The sequence below is a fragment of the Neoarius graeffei genome, chromosome 3, assembly GCF_027579695.1.
Source record: "Neoarius graeffei isolate fNeoGra1 chromosome 3, fNeoGra1.pri, whole genome shotgun sequence".
Taxonomy (NCBI): domain Eukaryota; kingdom Metazoa; phylum Chordata; class Actinopteri; order Siluriformes; family Ariidae; genus Neoarius; species Neoarius graeffei.
Window position 1 is genome coordinate 28,520,054 of NC_083571.1, and position 24,792 is coordinate 28,544,845.

Consider the following 24,792-nt stretch of genomic DNA (forward strand, 5'->3'; position numbering starts at 1 on the left):
CTGTGACTGGACCACCTCAGGGAGGACACATGGGTACAAGTCCCTGATGTCCACACCAGAATAACTGGAGAGACGCATCCATGGACAACTAAGCCCATATATAGATTTTTGTGCCATCTTGAACTGCTCACACGTTTCAGAAATATCAGAGCATAAAATAATTACTATTGAGTATTCCACTCGTGTGCACATGATATGCTTCCATATTTAACCTTTTCATTAATCATCCTGGTTTGACTCCATGCCATAAACCCTACATAAACATTTATAAAGGTGTAACTTACATCGCTGTTGAAAGCTCGATTCTGATTGGTCAGGAGCCAGTTTTCTACAACCCCAATTCCAAAAAAGTTGGGACAAAGTACAAATTGTAAATAAAAACGGAATGCAATAATTTACAAATATCAAAAACTGATATTGTATTCACAATAGAACATAGACAACATATCAAATGTCGAAAGTGAGACATTTTGAAATTTCATGCCAAATATTGGCTCATTTGAAATTTCATGACAGCAACACATCTCAAAAAAGTTGGGACAGGGGCAATAAGAGGCTGGAAAAGTTAAAGGTACAAAAACGGAACAGCTGGAGGACCAAATTGCAACTCATTAGGTCAATTGGCAATAGGTCTACGTGACTGGGTATAAAAAGAGCATCTTGGAGTGGCAGCGGCTCTCAGAAGTAAAGATGGGAAGAGGATCACCAATCCCCCTAATTCTGCGCCGACAAAAAGTGGAGCAATATCAGAAAGGAGTTCGACAGTGTAAAACTGCAAAGAGTTTGAACATATCATCATCTACAGTGCATAATATCATCAAAAGGTTCAGAGAATCTGGAAGAATCTCTGTGCGTAAGGGTCAAGGCCGGAAAACCATACTGGGTGCCCGTGATCTTCGGGCCCTTAGACGGCACTGCATCACATACAGGCATGCTTCTGTATTGTAAATCACAAAATGGGCTCAGGAATATTTCCAGAGAACATTATCTGTGAACACAATTCACCGTGCCATCCGCCGTTGCCAGCTAAAACTCTATAGTTCAAAGAAGAAGCCGTATCTAAACATGATCCAGAAGCGCAGACGTCTTCCCTGGGCCAAGGCTCATTTAAAATGGACTGTGGCAAAGTGGAAAACTGTTCTGTGGTCAGACGAATCAAAATTTGAAGTTCTTTATGGAAATCAGGGACGCCGTGTCACTCTGACTAAAGAGGAGAAGGACGACCGAAGTTGTTATCAGCGTTCAGTTCAGAAGCCTGCATCTCTGATGGTATGGGGTTGCATTAGTGCGTGTGGCATGGGCAGCTTACACATCTGGAAAGACACCATCAATGCTGAAAGGTATATCCAGGTTCTAGAGCAACATATGCTCCCATCCAGACGACGCCTCTTTCAGGGAAGACCTTGCATTTTCCAACATGACAATGCCAAACCACATACTGCATCAATTACAGCATCATGGCTGCATAGAAGAAGGGTCCGGGTACTGAACTGGCCAGGCTTCAGTCCAGATCTTTCACCCATAGAAAACATTTGGCGCATCATAAAACGGAAGATACGACAAAAAAGACCTAAGACAGTTGAGCAACTAGAATCCTACATTAGACAAGAATGGGTTAACATTCCTATCCCTAAACTTGAGCAACTTGTCTCCTCAGTCCCCAGACGTTTACAGACTGTTGTAAAGAGAAAAGGGGATGTCTCACAGTGGTAAACATGGCCTTGTCCCAACTTTTTTGAGATGTGTTGTTGTCATGAAATTTAAAATCACCTAATTTTTCTCTTTAAATGATACATTTTCTCAGTTTAAACATTTGATATGTCATCTATGTTCTATTCTGAATAAAATATGGAATTTTGAAATTTTCACATCATTGCATTCCGTTTTTATTTACAATTTGTATTTTGTCCCAACTTTTTTGGAATCGGGGTTGTACATAAGCACTGAAAAAGTAAGTTTTTCATAATATGTCCCTTTTAATACATTTGACGTGATGCATTATCGCTTCTGTAGTAACAGGGACTTTGTGGTTCCCTGGTATGCGGGGATTTAAAAAAAAAAAATTAAATAAACTTTCTTAATGTGAAGAGAGAAAAAGAGAGGCTGGTGTTGGATCTGGTGTTTGTAGCTGCAATAACAAAAGTAATAATTTGTGAGCTTGTAAACTTATGAATTACTTGAAACCAACTTTTAAACAAACTTTTACAACCTTCCACATGAATGTAGGTATAAACGAATAAAAATATGGGTATGATGTGTTGTTGATGTAGAAGAGAATTTAGACACTTAATGTTGTGGTGTTATCAAAAAGTACCAAACTGTTGTTAATTAGCTTCATATAACATGTCACATTGTACATGTCCCAGTAGGTATCAAAGGCATGGCATGGAGAAGGTAATAATGTGATATGTGAGGTTAATTATCACACAGTAATAAAACCATAATGACCAGTGTGGAGATATTGTCTGCTCCTACGTTTGAGTGAGGTTTGTTGATGTATTACGTGTTGACCGTATTTCATGGGACACTGCTGTTATTTGCAATCTGATCGTTATTTTATTGAACTGCCAAGTGTGGACACTGTAAACAAAGGAGAAAAGCATGGCTCGGCTGATTGGCCTGGAGCTAGGTCCCTTGTAGAGTCTACCAATTCAATGGCAACAAGATCACGTGACCCTAGATGTCAATCTTTCTTCTGTTTCTGTGCAGATTTTCTGGAGTTCCCCCGAGGAACCTGGGCAAGAATACAAAACTAGTGGAGTGGATGCCACAGAATGACCTGTTGGGTGAGTGTATACACACACACACACACACACACACACACACACACACACACGCATGCTGACTCAGTGTGTGTGTGTGTGTGTACGAGCACGTTGACATACGTGTGAAACTTATCCTTTTGACTTTTTCTGAAGTGTTGGTCTGTGTCAGTCCCTGTGTGTGATGTGTATGTCTCAGTGGGTTCCAAATATTTCCACAAGGAGAGCAATGTCTGACAGTTTTTTTTTTTTTTTTCTCTCATGAAGACGTTTTTCTGGTCCCACGAGGCATTAATCAGCTACATTAATCATAATGTCAGTGGATGGTCCTCACAATGATAGAAACGTGTGTGTGTGTGGGGCGGGGGGTAACTGACACAGAGAGACTTTGTTTTGCATTCATCCATTCTTTCCCTCAATTCATCCCCTCATCCATCTGTCCATCCCTCACATACAGTGGTGCTTGAAAGTTTGAGAACCGTTTAGAATTTTCTATATTTCTGCATAAATATGACCTAAAACATCATCAGATTTTCACACAAGTCCTAAAAGTAGATAAAGAGAACCCAGTTAAACAAATGAGACAAAAATATTATACTTGGTCATTTAGTTATTGAGGAAAAAGGACCCCAGGGTAACTTCTAAGCAACTGAAGGCCTCTCTCACAGTGGCTAATGTTAATGTTCATGAGTCCACCATCAGGAGAACACTGAACAACAATGGTGTGCATGGCAGGGTTGCAAGGAGAAAGCCACTGCTCTCCAAAAAGAACATTGCTACTCATCTGCAGTTTGCTAAAGATCACATGGACAAGCCAGAAGGCTATTGGAAAAATGTTTTGTGGACAGATGAGACCAAAATAAAATTTTTTGGTTGAAATGAGAAGTGATATGTTTGGAGAAAGGAAAACACTGAATTCCGGCATAAGAACCTTATCCCATCTGTGAAACATGGTGGAGGTAGTATCATGGTTTGGGCCTGTTTTGCTGCATCTGGGCCAGGATGGCTTGCCATCATTGATGGAACAATGAATTCTGACTTATACCAGCGAATTCTAAAGGAAAATGTCAGGACATCTGTCCATGAACTGAATCTCAAGAGAAGGTGGGTCATGCAGCAATTCAATGACCCTAAGCACACAAGTTGTTCTACCAAAGAATGGTTAAAGAAGAATAAAGTTAATGTTTTGGAATGGCCAAGTCAAAGTCCTGACCTTAATCCAATCGAAATGTTGTGTAAGGACCTGACGCGAGCAGTTCATGTGAGGAAACCCACCAACATCCCAGAGTTGAAGCAGTTCTGTATGGAGGAACAGGCTAAAATTCCTCCAAGCCGGTGTGCAGGACTGATCAACAGTTACCGGAAATGTTTAGTTGCAGTTATTGCTGCACAAGGGGGTCACACCAGATACTGAAAGCAAAAGTTCACATACTTTTGCCACTCACAGAGATGTAATATTGGATCATTTTCCTCAATAAATAAATGACCAAGTATAATATTTTTGTCTCATTTGTTAACTGGGTTCTCTTTATCTACTTTTAGGACTTGTGTGAAAACCTGATGTTGTTTTAGGTCATTTTTAGGCAGAAATATAGAAAATTCTAAAGGGTTCACAAACTTTCAAGCACAACTGTACTTGTAGAAGAAAATGCTTTTCAAAAAGAGAGAGTAAGGCAAATTATCTGATTGTTAGTTGGTGTCTGGCTCACATCCTGCCTGTGTCTGTCAATGGCACATTGTGCTCTCGGTGCGCGCTCGCTCTCTCTCTCTCTCTCTCTCTCTCTCTCTCTCACATACTCACAGAGGATTGTGACCTCACCTGATCAGACCTTTAGGCTAATTTCCCTGGTTTTGAATACATAGCCTGGAGAAGTGTGTGTGTGTGTGTGTGAGGGAGAGAGAGAGAACGAGAGAGAGAGATTCTACTCCATGTTCTTCTCATTCTCCATATTTAACACGTTTTTTTTTTTTTAAACCTGCATACACTATAAATACATCACTCATTTAATCATTGCTGGCTAAATATTGTCTTAGACAACACACACATTGATCCTTGCACTCAGAACTCCTCTCTTTTGTCTCTCTCTCTCTGTGTGTGTGTGTGTGGTTTGTCAGAGTTTAATGAATTTGCAAATATATTAACGCTTTATTAAAGAAGAGGAACCAGGAAAGAACCAAGGAACATTTGAATTTATTAGTATTTACAGTTTGATAGCTCTGTGTGTGTATAGAGCATCATAAATGGTTTTGTTTTGTTTTATTATGATTACATTAAAGGTGACATTTCTGTAGCAGCTCTAACAGGCTTCTTTGCTCACCTGTCAATCACATCACTTGTCAGTTTAGAAAGCTCCGCCTCTTCACAGTTCATTCTAACATGCAACAGAGTTTCTCAATTTTATGCATGTTGGGTATGATGTGGTAAAGTGGAAAAAAAATAATCTTTTATTCGCTGTCACACGTTTACTTCCTGCTGCAGTTAGTTCACATTTATTGATTGACACTGAAAAAAACAAACAAAAACTGATCTGTGGTTATGTATGAGTATTATGAAGAAATATAACGCTTGGAAGGAAGTTTGTAGAGATTGTTGGTGCCTCTGGTGAAGCTTGCTTTGCTAATCTGCCAACAAAGCTAGTACATACAGTAGACTAGCATGTAACATGAAAACAAAATGAAAGGAAACAAACGCAGGATGTGACACACTAGTCTTTACATAATTATCCAACATACTGAGCACTCAGGGTTCTCAGAGTTTGGGTTATTTTGTGAATTCGGCACACTTGGCAATGATTCTTTTATCTAATTTCTGTCGCTGTATTTGGAAGCAATGATTGAAGAGTTTTATGTCAAGTTTATTTCTATAGCGCTTTTAACAGTAGACATTATCGCAAAGCAGCTTTACAGAATTTGAATGACTTTGAACATGAGCTAATTTTATCCCTAATCTATCCCCAATGAGCAAGCCTGTGGCGACGGTAGCAAGGAAAAACTCCCTCAGATAACATGAGGAAGAAACCTCAAGAGGAACCAGACTCAAAACGGAACCCATCCTCATTTGGGTGATAAGACAACATAATTATAACATTAACAGTTTTAATATGAAGTCAGTTTCGTTGATGTTATAAACTCTTCATTGATGGAAACTTGAGTGCAAAACTGTTCATGACAACTGCAGTCCTAAAGTTAGCAAGTCAACTGTAGTCCTCAGCCATAAAAGCATTACTATAAGAGTCCAGAGTGTTTTCCAAGTGTGACTTTCAACTGTCCATATGGGGCTGTCCTCCACAGGAGTGATGCGGGGGGGGGGGGACACAGGTTGTTAGGTATGCCCAGTGTCACCTGAATAAGTAGAAACAGTATACATTTTGCGCTGAGTGTAAGCAGGGACTCCGGCAAAACTAATTATGACGGCACAACCAAAAGGGGAGAGCCAGAAGGTAACACAGGCATGAGGGAGCCCCGGGACATAAAGCAGCAGCCACTACACCGTCAACAAACTCGAGTGAGCAAGTGAGTGGGGGACTGACAGCATCCATACATCCCAGTTTACCAAACACTCTGTCTGAGGACCCTCCAGATCTACACCTTTACCTCATAAACACCATTAACACAAGGCTTGACTAAACAGATATGTTTTCAGCCGAGACTTAAACGCTGAGACGGTGTTTGATTCCCAAACGCTACTTGGAAGGCTGTTCCATAACTGTGGGGCTTTGTAAGAAAAGGCTCTGCCCCCTGATGTAGCCTTCACTATATGAGGTACCAGCAGATAGCCTGCACCTTTTGATCCAAGTAGGCGTGGCGGGTCATAGCGGAGCAGAAGTTCACTCAGGTACTGTGGTGCGAGACCATTCAGTGCTTTAAAGGTCAATAGTAGTATTTTATAATCAATACGAAATTTGATTGGGAGCCAATGCAGTGTGGATAAGACAGGGGTGATGTGGTCCTAGTTCTAGTAAGGACTCTTGCTGCTACATTTTGAACTAACTGGAGCTTGTTTATGCACTTATTGCAACATCCAGACAGTTAGGCATTACAATAATCCAACCTGGAGGTAACAAAAGCATGAACTAGTTTTTCTGTGTCGTGTAGTGACATTAAATTTCTTATCTTATCAATATTTCTGAGATGAAAGAAAGCTATCCGGGTGATGTTATCAATATGAGTTTCGAATGAAAGACTGGGGTCAATAATCACTCTGAGGTCTTTTACTGCTGCACATGAAGAAACAGAAAGGCCATCCAGAGTTACTGTGTAATCAGAAAACCTACTTCTAGCTGCATGGGGTCCTAGTACAAGTACTTCAGTCTTGTCAGAGTTAAGCAGAAGGAAGTTAATAAGCATCCAGTGTCTAATGTCCTTCACACATTCCTCAATTCTGTAAAGCTGGTGTCTCTCATCTGGTTTTGCAGAAACATACAACTGTGTCTCATCAGCATAACAGTGGAAACTAATACCATGCTTACAAATAATATCACCCAGAGGTAACATATATAAAGAAAAAAGCAGTGGACCCAAGACAGAACCTTGTGAAACACCAAACTTTACTTCAGTATGTCTAGAAAAATCACCATTTACATCATCAACATACTGATGGCGATCAGTTAAATAAGAGCTGAGCCAAAAGAGGGCCGTTCCCTTAACTCCCACAACATTTTCTAGTCTGTCCAGAAGAATGGAACGATCAATGGTATCAAATTTGTGTATGTTTAAAAAAATCTACATAACCCTCTTTCATTTTCTATCATTTATTGCTTTTAGGTTCAATTAATTATCCATGAAACTAAATCAAATCAAATGGCAAATTAATCAATTCAAATGAATGAATCAGTGAAAATGATTCAGTGTTGCTCTGATTCGGATTGATGGGTATAAAAGAGCCCTAAGGATTTCCAGAAAGAAACAAACCAAAACGACTTTCAGGACTGTGCTCATAGAGAGAATAGTGATGGGAGGGGCTGTGTTTGTTTAGATTTTGAGTTTCAAAGCAGCCGAGTTCCACCAAAACATATGTTTAATACAAAACTAAAATAATAAAATATTGTTGTGCTTTATGATGGGCACAATAGTGAAAAGGATGTTTGGTGAACCAATTTCAATTGCGTTTCGGTCACGAGAGGATATCGCTTTGATATCCTCTGTCCTAATGGGTGTAGTCTCTTCCAGTGTGACTCCGCCCCTTCTTTTTGAGTTTGCTCAAGATGAAAATGATGTAAATCATTTAAATGTTATGCTCTTCAAACTCACCAGATCTGAACCCAGCTGAGAGACAGTGGAATATTGAGTACAGTCACAGAGATGTGTGCGTTTATTGGCTTAACACATTACTAACACACTGTTTATGATTCCTTTAATTCATCACCAGCCTGTGTGCATTCGTTGAATGTTGGTGCACCGAAGTTGACAGAAAGTGCCGATTTCCAAGTCAAATGCCCATCCACTGTGTACCTTCAGAAAAATAAGGAGCTTCTGATGCTGAACAAATACAGGAACTCGAATACAAGCAGATAAAATTTCTATCTCCATTTCTTAGGACACAAAAACACGAGGGCATTCTTGAGTCACGGCGGTCTGAACAGCATCTACGAGGCCATGTACCACGGCGTGCCCGTCGTCGGAGTGCCCCTCTTTGGCGATCACTACGACACCATGACACGAGTGCAAGCCAAAGGCATGGGCATCATGCTGGAGTGGAAGAAAATGAGCGAGGAGGATCTTTACACAGCCATGCTTAACGTCATCACAGACAGCAGGTACGCGCGCGCACACACACACACACACACACACAGGGTTTCAGGCTTAAGGCCTCTGCATGCTCTTGCGACAAGGCTTTCGCAGATAGCTTTTCGCAGACAGTTGTAATTTATCGTTGAGCGGGAAGTAATAGGCGTGCGCTATGTTATTCACCGGCACAACGCAAGGGGGCGCGAAGTCGCTAGGAGTAGTTGGTGGGTGTGGTTAGTGGAGTGTTTATCCTCCGGTTACTTATAATGACTAGAACTTTTTTTTTTTATAATGACTAGAACTGGAGTCGTATAGATGTACGTACTTTCTCAATCAACCGCTCTTCATGCTGCTCCATCTTCGCTCGTGTTTTTAAAAATGCCGGTCGTGAAAACAAACCAAACCGGGAAAGTAGGGAAGCGGAAGTGCGTGTACAGCGGATGTAGAGTGGACCAATCAGAGCCCTCTTGTCTGCGGCGCTGTCTGCGAGGCTTCTGCGGTGGTCACAATTTTTGGGAGGTGCGCACAGAGCGTCTGCGAAGGTGGGAGGTCTACGCAGACACTGTCTGCGACGCTATCTGTGAGGACTGGGTTGTCAGCATAAATTGGCCTTTAGACTATGAAAAGATATGTTAAAACTCTGACCTTGAGATTAAGGTTACTACTGTTGTCACATTTTTCAGACTTCACATATGTATTTTCATGAAAATTATGTGAAATATGTAAAAAAAAAAAAAACACATCATATTACCTCGCCCTGGGATGGAGTCCACCAGGGGCCAGGTATTGTTTTTGGTGTTGTTTTTTGTAAACGATGTTATGGGAAAATGGCTGGACCAATCTTCATGAAACCTTAAGGATAGATGGACATTGGTCTCAAATAGAACCTCCAACATTTTGAGGGTCGTCCAGTCAAGGTTTTCTTGGCTACTGCCTCATATACAGTGTCATTGTGCTGTAAGAGTGTAACAATCACGCAGTATGGTGTGAGAGCAGTATAGTGTATTCTGATTGGCTGAGAACAGCAGAGAATCAGAACCATGTTTATTGGCCAAGTCTGTTCACACACAAGGTCAAGGTCACCAGAAAGGTCAAAATTGTTTTTTCGCGATATCTTCCTTCATATTCATCATAAGTGCTACCGGGCAAGGTTTGTTTTGTCTGGCAACACTTGTTCATTCTGTTGGATCAAAATCCTCACGGCCTCCTTTATGATCGCAGGGCAGAATTTTCATTTTATAACCATAATCCTGCATTTTGAATGTTCGCACATTAAACAAATATGTACCATCATATTTATTTGTATTTGTTGAAGCCATTATATCTATTTTTCCAATACGTCAGTTGCATATACAGTACTGTGCAAAAGTCTTAAGCACCCTTTTTTTTTCATGCAAATTTTGTTATAGATTTCTGTTTTATGACTTCTACATTATCGAGTGTTTATCGAATGTTATATTTGATATAACAAAAACAGTTTAGTAAATTAAATGTTACAGAAAAAAATGTTTGTTGTTAATGTTGAGCCAGGGCTTGACATTAAGCACTGCCCGATTGGCCGGGGCAAGTGAAACATGCATTCGGGCAAGTGGGATATATCCCCGACATGCCCGACCAGGTAAGTTGGAATGGGCATATATTATGTGCTAGCACAACAAAAATTAGGCTTTTTGATCTTTAATTTCAGTTCCTAAAAGCATCCCTCACTACGTATCCACCATCATGTCTTGGCTGTTTTCTTAGTCTTGGTTTCATTTACTGCTTTGCAAGTTATTTTATATCCCCCCGCTGTTGTAGTATGGTACAACAATTTGTGCATGATGTCACGCATCACGTGATAATTACAGCTGGGGTCAGACAGACACCATCTTTTTCATGCAAGCAAGGCTTAATCTGTCTTCAGTATGGTTCATTTTTAAGATAAGAGAGCCTTTTATTATCCCACAAGGGGAAATTTACATTGTTACAGCAGCAAAATATATAAAGAGAAAAAGATAAGGCAGTGAACGAGTAGTGCAAAAGTACCAAGTATGCAAAAAAGGCTGTATATAAAAGAAATAAACTACAAATTTAGAGAGGAAAAAAAATTGTGCTGTTTTTGCTCGTTCAAACAGAGAAACAGATAAAAGGCATTACCGTCTCCCCGCTATCAAGAAAAATGTGAATAAATAGAAGCAAATGCTTCAAGAACAACGAGGAATGGGTGGTTAAAGGATACGAGGAGAAGAGCTCAGCCTAAAAACTCCAGAGAAATTCACGATTGTATTTAAAATGTATTTTACAAAAACAGAAAGTCGGAAGTGAGGATGGAAGAGTTTGCTTAAGAATCTTGTTTTATTTTTTTCTGCTCGCATTCGAGTTAGCTCCTTCATGAAAGTGTTTGATTTTCTTACAGGTGAAGCCGCTTCTTTATTCGACACAGAAAACCCAGATTGGTTTCAAACAACTCGGGCATAAAAAACTCAACAAGGAGCGACATGCACGATAAATCCTGAAAGAACCAGGGGCGTGTTTAGCCTATTTTTGGGGTTGCTCAAGCACCCCCAAAAACGAGCTCAGCACCCCCTAGCTCAGCACCCTCAAAAACACTGCTTTTGGACGTAATTTTCAGAAATAAGTGCCTTTGCACACTGCGCAATGAATGTGTGCGCGGGCGTGTGTGTGTTCTTGAATTCACCTGTTACGTGATAGTTCTATGAGCAGTAAAATCCCTCTCCTCCTTGCGTCCCCTCTGATTGGGTTGCGTGTCCGCGCGAGTGCTTGCTACGACATGGTGTTTTTTTTTAACTGGATTCCACGCCGATGAGGAACTCGAAGTAGCACCTGAGTATTACTGGCATAGCGAGATGTGAAGGTACGGACTGGAGTTACAATTGTTAAACACAACACAATAATATGCATAATGCAATATTGATGTTCCCTGGTCTATGAACAGAATGATAAAAACGACATTTATCATCCATATCGAGATACTTTTGTGCAGAGCTGTACAAGTGCTACGGTGCTAGACCACCGTGTGTTAGTCAATTTTATTTAATGTAACATAGCGTTTACTAATGTAAACTAATGTAAAATCATAATAATACATACTATTATTACACAATACACAATAACACATTAATTAACAATTACCACTGTTCAAAATGAATAGCTCCAACATTACAAATGCAGTAGTAGGTCTTGTTTAGTTAAAAATATAACGTAAATATTTGTGTCAGTGGTTGTAAATGTGTAGATATCATAGTTTATTGGGTCAGCTTCTGTTAAAACATTGCATAAGTCTAGTCTTGTCTAGTCTAGTCTTCTTGTCTAGTTAAGTCTAGTCTAAATGCGGAATAAACGCGGTGTCGTTCAAGCCAGGTGCCTCTGTCAGCTCTGGGGGCTAAGCACCCCCAAAGATCAGATGCTAGAATCGCCCCTGGAAAGAACAGAACAGATTAAGAGCAGAGAGAGCTGGAGCTTTGTTTCTGTTATCAGAGGAACACAGTCCTGTGCAAAATATTTATATATCGGGGTTTGCTTATTTATTTATTTATTTATAATCATCCACCTCTTGGTTTATTAAAAAAACCACACTGTGTCAGGACAGGCCGGCTGCACTCATTCAGTTACAGGTTGCCAGGTCTGTATAAAACCCACAACGTACACTCTAAACAATAATTTTAAACTCAAACATTATCTTGTCTGTCAGGACGCAGCACGGGTTTTTTTTTTTTTTTTTTCATTTAAACCTAGAGATGGATGATATAACAAAAAAAATATTCTCAAACACAGTACTGTTCAAAAGTCTTGACACCCTATTTTCTTCATACAAATGTTGTCATAGATTTCTATTTTATGGTTTCTACATTAATGAGTCCCCTCCTAGAACTGCCACCTTATTGTGGTGGAGGGGTTTGTGTGCTTGAATGATCCTAGGAGCTATGTTGTCGGGGGCATTATGCCCCTGGTAGGGTTTCCCAAGGCAGACAGGTCCTAGGTGACAGGCCAGACCAAGAGCAGTTCACCAAAAACCCCCTATGGAGAAAAAATCCAGGACCGTGACGTCGCCCGGTAGGACGCAGCCGGGGCCCCACCCTGGAGCCAGGCCCAGGGTTGGGGCTCGTATGCGAGCGCTTGGTGGCCGGGCCTTTGCCCATGGGGCCCGGCCGGGCTCAGCCCGAAGAGGTGACGTGGGCCCGACCTCCTGTGGGTTCACCACCCACAGAGGTAGCAGTAGGGGTTTGGTGCAATGTGGATTGGGTGGCAGTCGAAGGCAGGGGCCTCGACGACCTGATCCCCGGACACAGCGGCTGGCTGTTGGGACATGGAATGTCACTTCGCTGGGGGGGGAAGGAGCCTGAGCTTGTGCGGGAGGTTGAGAGGTACCGGCTAGAGATAGTCGGGCTCACCTCCACACATAGCTTGGGCTCTGGAACCCAGCTCCTCGAGAGGGGCTGGACTTTCCACTTCTCTGGAGTCGCCCGTGGTGAGCGGCGGCGGGCTGGTGTGGGCTTGCTTATAGCTCCCCAGCTCAGCCGCCATGTGTTGGAGTTTACCCCAGTGAACGAGAGGGTCGCCTCTCTGCGCCTTCGGATTGGGGAGAGGGCTCTTGCTGTTGTTTGTGCCTACGGGCCAAATAGCAGTATAGAGTATCCGGCCTTCTTGGAGTCCCTGGGAGAGGTACTGAGGGGTGCTCAGACTGGGGACTCCATTGTGCTACTGGGGGACTTCAATGCTCACGTGGGCGACGACAGTGACACCTGGAGGGGCGTGGTTGGGAGGAACGGCCTCCCCGATCTGAACCCGAGTGGTGTTTTGTTATTGGACTTCTGTGCTAGTCACGGTTTGTCCATAACGAACACCATGTTCGAGCATAGGGGTGTCCATAAGTGCACGTGGCACCAGGACACCTTAGGTCGGAGGTCGATGATCGACTTTGTAGTCGTTTCATCTGATCTCCGGCCCTATGTCTTGGACACTCGGGTGAAGAGAGGGGCTGAGCTGTCAACTGATCACCACCTGGTGGTGAGTTGGATCCGCTGGCGGAGGAGGAAGCTGGACAGACCTGGCAGGCCCAAACGTATGGTGAGGGTCTGCTGGGAACGTCTGGCCGAGCACTCTGTTGGGGAGGTCTTTAACTCCCACCTCCGGGAGAGCTTTTCCCAGCTTCCGAGGGAGACGGGGGACATTGAGTCTGAGTGGACCATGTTCTCTACCTCCATTGTGGACGCAGCTGTTCGGAGCTGTGGCCGCAAGGTCTCCGGTGCCTGTCGTGGCGGCAATCCCCGAACCCGGTGGTGGACACCGGAAGTAAGGGATGCCATCAAGCTGAAGAAGGAGTCCTATCGGGCCATGTTGACCTCCGGGACTCCTGAGGCAGCCGACGGGTATCGGCAGGCCAGGCGTGCTGCAGCTCGGGCAGTTGCGGAGGCAAAAACTCGGAACTGGGAGGAGTTCGGGGAGGCCATGGAGAAGGACTATCGGTCGGCCTCGAAGAAATTCTGGCAAACTGTCCGGCGCCTCAGGAGGGGGAAGCAGTACTCTGCCAACACTGTTTACAGTGCGGGTGGGGAGCTGTTGACCTCGACTGGGGACATTGTCGGGCGGTGGAAGGAATACTTTGAGGATCTCCTCAATCCCACCGTCATGTCTTCCACTGAGGAGACTGAGGCTGATGACTCAGAGGTGGACTCGTCCATTACCCAAGCCGAAGTCACTGAGGTGGTTTGCAAGCTCCTCGGTGGCAAGGCACCGGGGGTGGATGAGATCCGCCCTGAGTATCTCAAGTCTCTGGATGTTGTGGGGCTGTCTTGGTTGACACGCCTCTGCAGCATCGCGTGGCGGTCGGGGACAGTGCCTCTGGAGTGGCAGACTGGGGTGGTGGTCCCTCTTTTTAAGAAAGGGGACCGGAGAGTGTGCTCCAATTATAGGGGAATCACACTTCTCAGCCTCCCAGGGAAAGTTTACTCCAGGGTACTGGAGAGGAGAATTCGACCGATAGTCGAACCTCGGATCCAGGAGGAACAATGCGGTTTTCGTCCTGGTCGCGGAACACTGGACCAGCTCTATACCCTTCATAGGGTGCTCGAGGGTTCATGGGAGTTTGCCCAACCAGTCCACATGTGCTTTGTGGATCTGGAGAAGGCATTCGACCGTGTCCCCCGTGGTATTCTGTGGGGGGTGCTTCGGGAGTATGGGGTTCGGGGCTCTTTGCTAAGGGCTGTCCGGTCCCTGTACGAACGGAGCAGGAGTCTGGTTCGCATTGCCGGCAGTAAGTCAGACCTGTTCCCAGTGCATGTTGGACTCCGGCAGGGCTGCCCTTTGTCACCGGTTCTGTTCATAATTTTTATGGACAGAATTTCTAGGCGCAGCCAGGGGCCGGAAGGAATCCTGTTTGGGAACCACAGGATTTCATCTCTGCTTTTTGCGGATGATGTTGTCCTGTTGGCTTCTTCAAACCAGGACCTTCAGCATGCACTGGGGCGGTTTGCAGTCGAGTGTGAAGTGGCTGGGATGCGAATCAGCACCTCCAAGTCCGAGGCCATGGTTCTCGACCGGAAAAGGGTGGCTTGCCCTCTCCAGGTTGGTGGAGAAGTCCTGCCTCAAGTGGAGGAGTTTAAGTATCTCGGGATCTTGTTCACGAGTGAGGGAAGGATGGAGCGTGAGATCGACAGGCGGATCGGTGCAGCCTCCGCAGTGATGCGGTCGCTTTACCGGTCCGTTGTGGTGAAGAAGGAGCTGAGCCAAAAGGCGAAGCTCTCAATTTACCGGTCGATCTACGTTCCGACTCTCACCTATGGTCATGAGCTTTGGGTAATGACAGAAAGAACAAGATCGCGGATACAAGCGGCTGAAATGAGTTTCCTTCGCAGGGTGGCTGGGCACTCCCTTAGAGATAGGGTGAGAAGCACAGTCACTCGGGAGGAGCTCGGAGTAGAGCCGCTGCTCCTCCACATCGAGAGGAACCAGCTGAGGTGGCTCGGGCATCTTTTTCGGATGCCTCCTGGACGCCTCCCTGGGGAGGTGTTCCAGGCATGTCCCCCCGGGAGGAGGCCCCGGGGAAGACCCAGGACACGCTGGAGGGACTATGTCTCTCGGCTGGCCTGGGAACGCCTCGGTGTTCTTCCCGAGGAGCTGGCCGAGGTGTCTGGGGAAAGGGAAGTTTGGGCTTCCATGCTTAGACTGCTGCCTCCGCGACCCGGTCCCGGATAAGCGGAAGAAGACGAGACGAGACATTAATGAGTAATGAACCTCCAGTCAGAGAGTTCTACACAAACACTGTGAACTTTACAACAGCTGCACGCATGTGAAATGGAAATAAATCGACTAGGGCAGGAAAAATTATTTTGGATAAAATTGTTATTGTCCGTTACAAGCAAAAAGTAACCAATAACCAAACTTAATAATAAACTTAATCAATAACCAAACTTCAACTCAATGTGTGATCATTTTATGTTGCAATTCATAACTATTCTATGGTTTTCCTAAGAAAAATAGTCCTCTCAAAATAGGGGGCAAGTGATAAAATTGAGGGTGGTGGGGGTAAGTGGAAATTAACCCCCACTCACCCCCAGGGCTAGTGGGTTTAAAAGTTAATGTCGAGCCCTGTGAGCAGCATATTACATAAGGGATCACTTTTCAGATTAAAAAAGAAAATATAATGAAGTAGGGTATTAGGCAGAAAAAGAAATTTACCAGTCAAAAATAATATTTTATATAATCCTGATAAGTGCCGCAGGTGCGAAGACGAGCGCCGCAGGCGCGAAGTCCCTCTAGGGGGGTCTGGGGGCATGCCCCCCCAGAAAATTTTTGAAATTTAGACTTCATTTCCTGCATTCTAGGACATTTTCAGGGTGAAATGGCGTGTAATTTTTGATCAGAAATATTGCATATTTTTACTTTGTATTTTTTTCAGTTTCACTCCTGAATGTATCAGATGTATGTATGGTGTCTGATTTGGTAACAAAAGTGAAAAGAAAATAAACAACAATGAATTGTATATAATCTTTTGATCTAGTTACAGTATTTAATAAAAAAAAAATAACCCAACAGTATTCTATTTTACCATACCCCAATGAACCCCCCTTGTTAATCAATGTATCACACATACCTTTTCTGTCTTTTTGTGGAAAAACGAATCAGTTTTTGTCACATTCAATTTGGGGCGTTTGTTGGGATTCATCTTGATCCAGAAGAGTGAGTCAGCAAAAAAAAATGCGGTTCTCCCGCCAAGAAAGAGGAAACTACAACGCAGGGTGTTTGGCAATTTTCGACCAATCAGAATTCGCGATTTATTCAGTCCGCATGTTACAAGATTCAGTGCGGGCCAAAATGGCGGAAACGATGAAATATTCTGATTTTTCATTTCAAGTTTTCAGTATTTTTCGTATTAAACTGTGTTTCTTACGATTTGTAAATGATGGCGGAACCACACACGGACTGGCCATCGGGAGTAGCGGGAGTTTTCCCAGTGGGCTGGTGGTTCAGCGTGGGCCAGCGGAGAAAAAAAAAAACAGTTGCGCGCTGGCCTTTAATATGATAAGCAATGTTAACAGTTTCTTTAACAAACTGTTAACATTGCTTATCATATTAAAGGCCAGCGCGCAACTGTAATAAGCAATGTTAACAGTTTGTTAAAGAAACTGTTAACATTGCTTATCATATTAAAGGCCAGCGCGCAACTGTTTTTTTTTTTTTTTTCTCCGCCGGCCCACGCTGAACCACCAGCCCACCGGGAAAACTCCCGCTACTCCCGATGGCCAGTCCGTGTGTGGGCGGAACATAACTGGATTTATCGGATGACATGTGGGAGTATTCATGTGCGAAAATTTTCAGCATTATCGTCCGTTTCAGTATCCGTCTGTGTGTATACTTGCCCGTTGAAATCGGCAATCGCCCGTCAAATTTACGGGTGGACGGGTCTCTGCCTAATACCTTATAATGAAGGCCACTGGGTTTTGGTGCAAAATGAAGACGCAAGTATGACAAAGTGTCCAGAAGAACTGTGGCTGGTTCTGCAAGATGCTCAGTAAAACCTACAGCTCATTTCCTTATAAAACTGCACTCACTGTACCTGAGTCAATATTTGGTGTGAGACAACCCTTTGCTTAAAATAAATAAATAATAAAAAATAAAAAAAATTATAAATAATTGTGGGCGGCACGGTGGTGTAGTGGTTAGCGCTGTCACCTCACAGCAAGAAGGTCCTGGGTTCAAGCCCCGGGGCCGGCGAGGGCCTTTCTGTGTGGAGTTTGCATGTTCTCCCCGTGTCCGCGTGGGTTTCCTCCGGGTGCTCCGGTTTCCCCCACAGTCCAAAGACATGCAGGTTAGGTTAACTGGTGACTCTAAATTGACCGTAGGTGTGAATGGTTGTATGTGTCTATGTGTCAGCCCTGTGATGACCTGGCGACTTGTCCAGGGTGTACCCCGCCTTTCGCCCGTAGTCAGCTGGGATAGGCTCCAGCTTGCCTGCGACCCTGTAGAAGGATAAAGCGGCTAGAGATAATGAGATGAGATAAATAATTGTTTTTCTTTATTTATTTTTAAGCAAAGGGTTGTCTCACACCAAATATTGACTTTTTGTGTCATTTGTTATGGCTTACTGATTACTGTTTATAGTATTCTTTTTAATGTTGAAACATTTCATTTCATTATTTTTCAGCCATTTTGGTCTCCAGCATTTCTTTACATGTGCCTAAGACTTTTGCACAGCACTGTGTATGTGTAATAAAAACAAAAAACAGTGGAATATTCCTCTATTGGAAATTGTGTTGTTCTAGGAACATAATCCACGCCTGAGTGGTGTGGTGATATAACCCGACACAACCTGATTTCTACCTGACACGGACACACACACACACACACACACACGTGATTTTGTGTGCACAGGCAGAAGCAGCAGCAACGTGAGTGCCCTTGTTCACCTACTCGCTTCTTATCTCATTCATCTGAAGGATTTGGAGGTGACATTCACTGGAAGGCAGAAAGCCAAAACACCCCTATCCATCAAGTTTCCAAGTCAAACTTAAAATTGTTTCACAATTTAATTTAATCCACAGCAATATTAAGCAGACTGACAAACTCTGTTTTACTTTTAATAATATTTAAATAATATTGACTGGCATTGAGTGATCTATCAGATATATTCCATTCCGCTAGCATGATACTGAACAAGTCAAAGACGAATTATCTGAATGGAATATATCTGATTTACCATGAGAAAAAGCTATTATTATTGTTGTTGTTGTTATTATTATTATTATACGTTCTTTTTGGGCGTTCAACGTGTCGTTCTCTTTCAAAATTCTCTCAAAATATTCTATATTTAACGAAGCAAACCTGGCGACTATGTTTGTTTACAAATTGTCACAGTCACTCACTAGCGCAGAAGTTTTACGTCTCCAATGTGTGACGTCATGTCTTGACAACCATGCAATATCGTAAACCATATTCAACGCTCATTCTCCACTGGGTAGAGTGACATAATACACGAAGGATAAGCGATATGCTAACATATTGCATGCTATCAAACCAAATGAATGAAACCCGCTAGAAGGGAATAGAATGCATGTTTTTATTCCATCGAAAAAGTGGCCTGTATGTATAATAATCCACAATATGTTGTCGTGATTATCATGATCTGCATGTTAAACTGAAAACTCTGACCTTGCATTTAAAAGTGAAAAAAGAGTAAAATAACCTTATGTACAATGTAGAAGTTTAAATTTAAACAATTCAAAATATTAATATGCAAAATCCCTGTTTTTTTTCCCTAATATTAATTTGTTGCATGAATGAATGAAGCAAACACGGCTTATGTTACCGAGAAGCAATGATGCTGTGGAGACCCCGCCCATAAATGACAAAACGTCACCATGTCGTTAATTACACACGTTTTTAATCTGTTACTTTAGAGTCTCTGCGAGACAAATCCAGTGGAAGTTGTTACTATTGTAAAACAAGCTTCTGTAACAGAAAATTAAAAACTATATAAATACAAATTCTGACCAATCAGAAGATTTCAGAACAGTGCTCTGATATAGATATTCTTGCAATGTAGGAATGTCAGTGTTGCAGTAACGATCGTAGTTTGGAATAGATTTGTATGTTTTTCTGGGAAAAAAGGAAAAATGATGTTCTCTGATGCAGAATAAATGGAAACTGGGAGAGCGCTGTCCTCATTCCGATGCACACAAAGTTAATTTTTAATTCCAGTCCAATCAGGGTGACTCAGGTTTAAAGGCTTGGGTTGAGTGGAAGCCGGTCAGTGTCCTTCCTAACGGAATATTTGCACAAGCATGACGTTTGTGTGTACAGTTCAGTGGGGAACATCTAATTACACTTTCAAGTCGGAGCTGGTTCACCAAAACACATGTTTATGTTTTAAGGCAAAAGAACACAAGTGAATATGGTCATGAAAATACCAGACTCATCCGCTGTTAAATATAAATCCAGCAATAATTAATATTTTAATTCCTGTGTGATATCCTTGCAATCAGGGATAGAAAGGAATGTGTACAATGTGTTTTCTTGAGAAAAATTGTTTTTAAAAACACAATACGGTGTCCACTCTAGTTGGTGTGGTTTATAAGGTTTAGCTTGTAACGTGACGTATATCACAACGACACAAACTAACGTGTGGGCGGAACTTAAGCTTTCTTCAGAGTTGCTGAGTCTTAGATAATGTAAGCTGAAGTAAACAAAAACAGTGAAAAATTATTATTACAGTGTTCCAGAAGATATGGTCTAGATTTCCAAAAACATCTAAAAGATTTTGGATCAAAAAATGGTCATTTCTGAGTCTAGAGTTTTACAAATGCTTCAGATATGGTGTGACTTGGAGAAGTCCATGTTAGAGTGTTGAAGATTTTTCATCTTCAGCAGACATTGCAGAAAGGAAAAAAAAAAAGTTATCCAACACAGTATTCGTGGTTACTTGGTGTTTAAACGATTGCTACATCTACAACAAACATCACATCAGTCAATAAGAACCTGTTGGCCGTGTTCAGCACAAAAGATGATGCCATTGGGTTTGGTGTGCCAACTTTGGAAAAATTTAGTGTCGAGGCACAAAACTGATGGTCTGGTGCCTCCTTGTGGTCACAGGGAGGAAGTACAGGACTCCTGTTTGTTTTGTCTTACCCTCCCAAAGAGTGTTGTGGCATCATTCACTTTTTTCTTTTGGCTTTTTTTCTGTAAAATACTGATTAAAATGAATCTAATACCAGTTTTTTTGTTTGTTTGCTTGTTTTTTTACTTACTCCAGTGGTTCTCATCTCTTTTGTGACTTGCTGCGAGTCCAAAAAATGTACACCCTTAAATTGGACCATGAAATCACTCTACAGCAACTTCCTGTTTCTCTGTGCAGGGACACTTTTCCCTCATGGCCACGCAGTCATTCACAAAAACATCTGTCTGAGGAAGAACATCATTTAGGGGATTTGATCTTTTTGTTTGCACCCACTCACTCATCTCACTGACTTTACTTCTTTTCCTTTTTCTGTTTCTCATTCTTCTACTTCTTTCAGGTATCGAGAGAAAGCCCTGAAATTGTCTGAGATCCACAAAGATCAGCCGGGGCATCCAGTGACACGTGCTGTTTACTGGATCAACTACATCCTGCGGCACCAAGGCGCCGAACACTTGCGCTCAGCCGTCTACAGTGTCCCCGTCTACCAGTACTTCCTATTGGACGTCACCGCCATCCTGGGGCTGGGTTTGTTTCTCATCTGCTACTGCGTGTACTGGATAGTACGACTCGTCCGCTCATATTTGAGGAGGCGCACGGCCTTGGTGGAAAAGGCCAACGGGCACTGTCACAACGGCATCGCGAACGGCAAGCACAAACGCAACGGTCAAGTCAAGAGTCTTGACAAGAAGCTCAAATAACAGACCTAGGCAAAAAAATAAAAATAAATAATAGACGCTGAAGCTATACTAAAGAGGAAAAACTAACGACATGCCATGTGCGACAGGAAATAAACACACAAGTGAACAGACCAGCAAATAAACAAAATAAGATGAAGGCATGAGCTGAACGCCAAATGGAACAGGAGGGGAGAAAAAACAAAATTTGGATTGCTCTTCTTTGTTGATTAGAATCTGATTTCTTCACTCGTCCATTTGGATACAGTGAACGTTGGTGTGTGAGTGGGAATATCGACTCCATCCTTGTAGGAAAAGAGTGACAGGTTTTGTTTTTTGTTTTTTATCTCTGATGTTAGAAAAAAATTTTATGAAATAGTTTCCCTCCTGACCATGTCTCAAGTTTCAGGTGTCTGTATGGAATAACTATTTATTTTTCAGCTAATTTTTGGAAGTCTTTTCTTGCTTATCTATACTGAAGGTGCTCACGTCCCCTAAATATGATTTGTTTTTCAGCTTGTTAGACATCCTAAACATACTAGTTGTTGCTAGTGTGATGAGAGTGATGGCGGGACTTAAAGAAAAAAAACTCCACCCTGAATGACTTTAATATCAGTAATTATATACTGAATGTGATCTTTAATGGTGCAAAAGATTTGTCTCATGATTTTAATTTTGGTTGAAAATTCAATTCTTCATCACAATGGCCTGTTTTCACGTCAGTTTTCACAGAATCCAGCAGTGCCGATAGCGATGCCTCAATACTTAAAAAGGGTGATGCAGCGGCGCTTTAGTCCAGTGCTCTGACAAACAGATTTTTATGCTAATACTGCCATTGTAACTGCTAAACACAGTTGTACCAGCACCAGCAACATCCCCCGTGCCATCAGCGCACATGAAAAATACAGCACTAGCTGACAAATCGGCAGTAGATTCACTAAACACGTGCAGGTATTTCAATATAAACATTGAATGTTTTTCAGGGTGGAGTTTTCCTTTAGCGCTGATGATGCAGTGTGATTTAGAGAAACTGTGCTGCTCCTAACAGGTAATACTAGTTCGCCATAGAGCAAGCCCACCTGCTTTTTTTTTTTTTCCCCTATTAGGATCTTTAAAGCTTTGTTTAAATTAAATTCTTTAAAGCGTAGATATCTGTTTGAAGGGTGTTTTCAAATGATAGGCAACATTAATAGATTAAAATGATCCCAATGTTATGGCTCTTCTCTTAAATACAACAGAAAAACACTTCTTTTAATCTTCTGCTACCATCTTTCTTGTATTCATACTCCCTTTCATTCTGCCTTCAGGCACTTAACTTGTGTGTGTGTGTGTGCGTGTGTGTGTGTGTGTGTGTGTGTGTGTGTGTGTGTGAGAGTGAAACAGGTTTGATTGTTGATGTGTAGTATAAACAAAGCGCTGATGTATGTCCAATAGCTTCTCACAGAGTGAGTGTCTTATGAGGCCTTGTATCGTAAATCTTTGGGACTGTAGTTGATATTACGTGACGCACCACGCCCCGCCTCGCCTCTTTGGAGCCAGGTTTTTTTGTTTGTTTGTTTTTTTGAGCTGTGATCATTTAGGGTTGGTCCCTTTAGCTCTGCTGCTTGAAAAGTTCCGAGAACATTTCACACAAATCAGAATGATTTGTACTATCCATGTGTTCGCTCATGCAACAGGCTACAATTCGAAACAAATTTTTATTTCTGTCGATACAGTATAATTCAGAAAAAATATCACAGATCTTCGATCTCAAGTCGAAATTATGACTAAAGATTATAATAATAAGATTGAGCGTGTTTGGAGTTTATGGATTGTGTGAAATCCTGTCATACCTTCGAATACTTTCGCAGTGAAAAACATGACTGACATCTCAATCCAGTGATTGTGTCAGATAACACAAAACCAAACAATACAAATGTGTAAATAATTCACAGAAATGCAAGAGTTCAGCCATTTTGTCTGTGAGCTTTAGGCATTTTACCAGCCAAGCACTGTTTATAATTACTTCCATACTTGAATATTGTACTGTACATGGCTGCGAAATGGCTGCAAATGCAAATAAGCTATGACTGGAGAAATGGCTACACACAGAAAATTCTTTAATCCATTTAACCATCACTTTCTGCTCATGTTTTTGGACATAATTACAGTATTAATAGTTGCCTAGTAGTGGAAGAAATAACTTTAGTTGCTTAATGCAGTGGAAAATGAGCGTACATGAGCAGCTATACAAAGTGTGTGTGTGTGGGGGTGTGTCCAGCGCGATCTTTATGCCGCTAATTTTAAACATGCTCCAGGGAAAAATTCCCGTTTCATTTCTCAACCCTTTCTTTCCTTTGACTGTCAGATTCCATCGACTTAGTTTATGCCTGCTTACACTTTTTTTTTTTATTAAGTAATGATTTAAATATTTTAAAGTGTCTATCGTGTGTCTGTTGTAAATATAGTATGTAAACAAAAATACTAATGTTAAATAAACATTAAATATTTTGTTTGCCTAAAATCTGAGAGCATTTTATTCTCCTCCCACCCCCTTTTCTGACCTCAGGGATTTCTCCCAACAGTCATTGCCATCACTGCTGAACCCGATCTGTGCTTGAGGTGAACCATGTTTGGGTTTGGTTGACCTGGCCAGAATTGCAGCAGCAGGGTGGCCAGTTCCTTTCGGCGTACTCTTATTCTCTCTCACACACACACACACATGCGCGCGCGCGCACATGCATGCGCACGCACACCCTACCCCCACCCACCTATGGGCAATTTAGAGTAGCCAGTTAACCTAACAGTATGTCTTTGGACTGTGAGGGAAACCGGAGCATCCGAAGGAAATCCACATAGACACGGGGAGAACATGCAAACTCCACACAGAAAGGCCCCCATTAGCCGCTGGGCTCAGACCCAGAACCTTCTTGCTGTGAGGCGACAGTGCGAACCACTGCACCACCATACCGCCATCTTCCAGAAGTATTGGAATAGAAACTTTTCCCTTCATGTACAGGGTTTTGCTAAAGTATTCATCCCCCTTGGTGTTTTGTCGCATTACAAGCTAGAATTAAAATGGATTTTGGGGGGTTAGCGCCATTTGATTTACACAACATGCCTATGACTTTAAAGGTGTAAATAGTGGGTTTTTTTTGTGACAATAAGATGAATAAACGGAAATCTAGAGTGTGCTTAGGTATTCACCCTCTTTCCTATAAAACCTCTAAAGAGCTGGTCCAACCAATTCACTTCATAAGTCACATAATTAGTTGGTTAAGATCCTCCTGTGTGCAATCAAAGTGTCACATGATCTGTCACATGAGGTCTGTAGAACACAACCTGTTCTGGAAGGACCCTGACTCTGCAACACTACTAATCAAGCAACATGAAAACCAAGGAGCACTCCAAACATGTCAGAGACAAAGTTGTGAAGTATAGATTAGGGTTGGGTTATCCATCCATCCATCCATCCATC

General features: G+C 42.4%; 1 protein-coding gene across 1 annotated transcript in view; it reads left to right on the plus strand.

The window, feature by feature from the left end:
- Positions 1-23,838, plus strand: part of ugt8 (UDP glycosyltransferase 8) — a 99,434-nt gene extending 75,596 nt beyond the window's left edge. Inside the window, exons 4-6 of the mRNA XM_060916594.1 lie at positions 2,710-2,786; positions 8,299-8,518; positions 20,999-23,838. Coding sequence (XP_060772577.1) covers positions 2,710-2,786; positions 8,299-8,518; positions 20,999-21,359 — 658 coding nt within the window. The 3' untranslated portion in view covers positions 21,360-23,838. The remainder of the gene's footprint in view (positions 1-2,709; positions 2,787-8,298; positions 8,519-20,998) is intronic.
- The last annotated feature ends 954 nt before the right edge of the window (positions 23,839-24,792 follow it).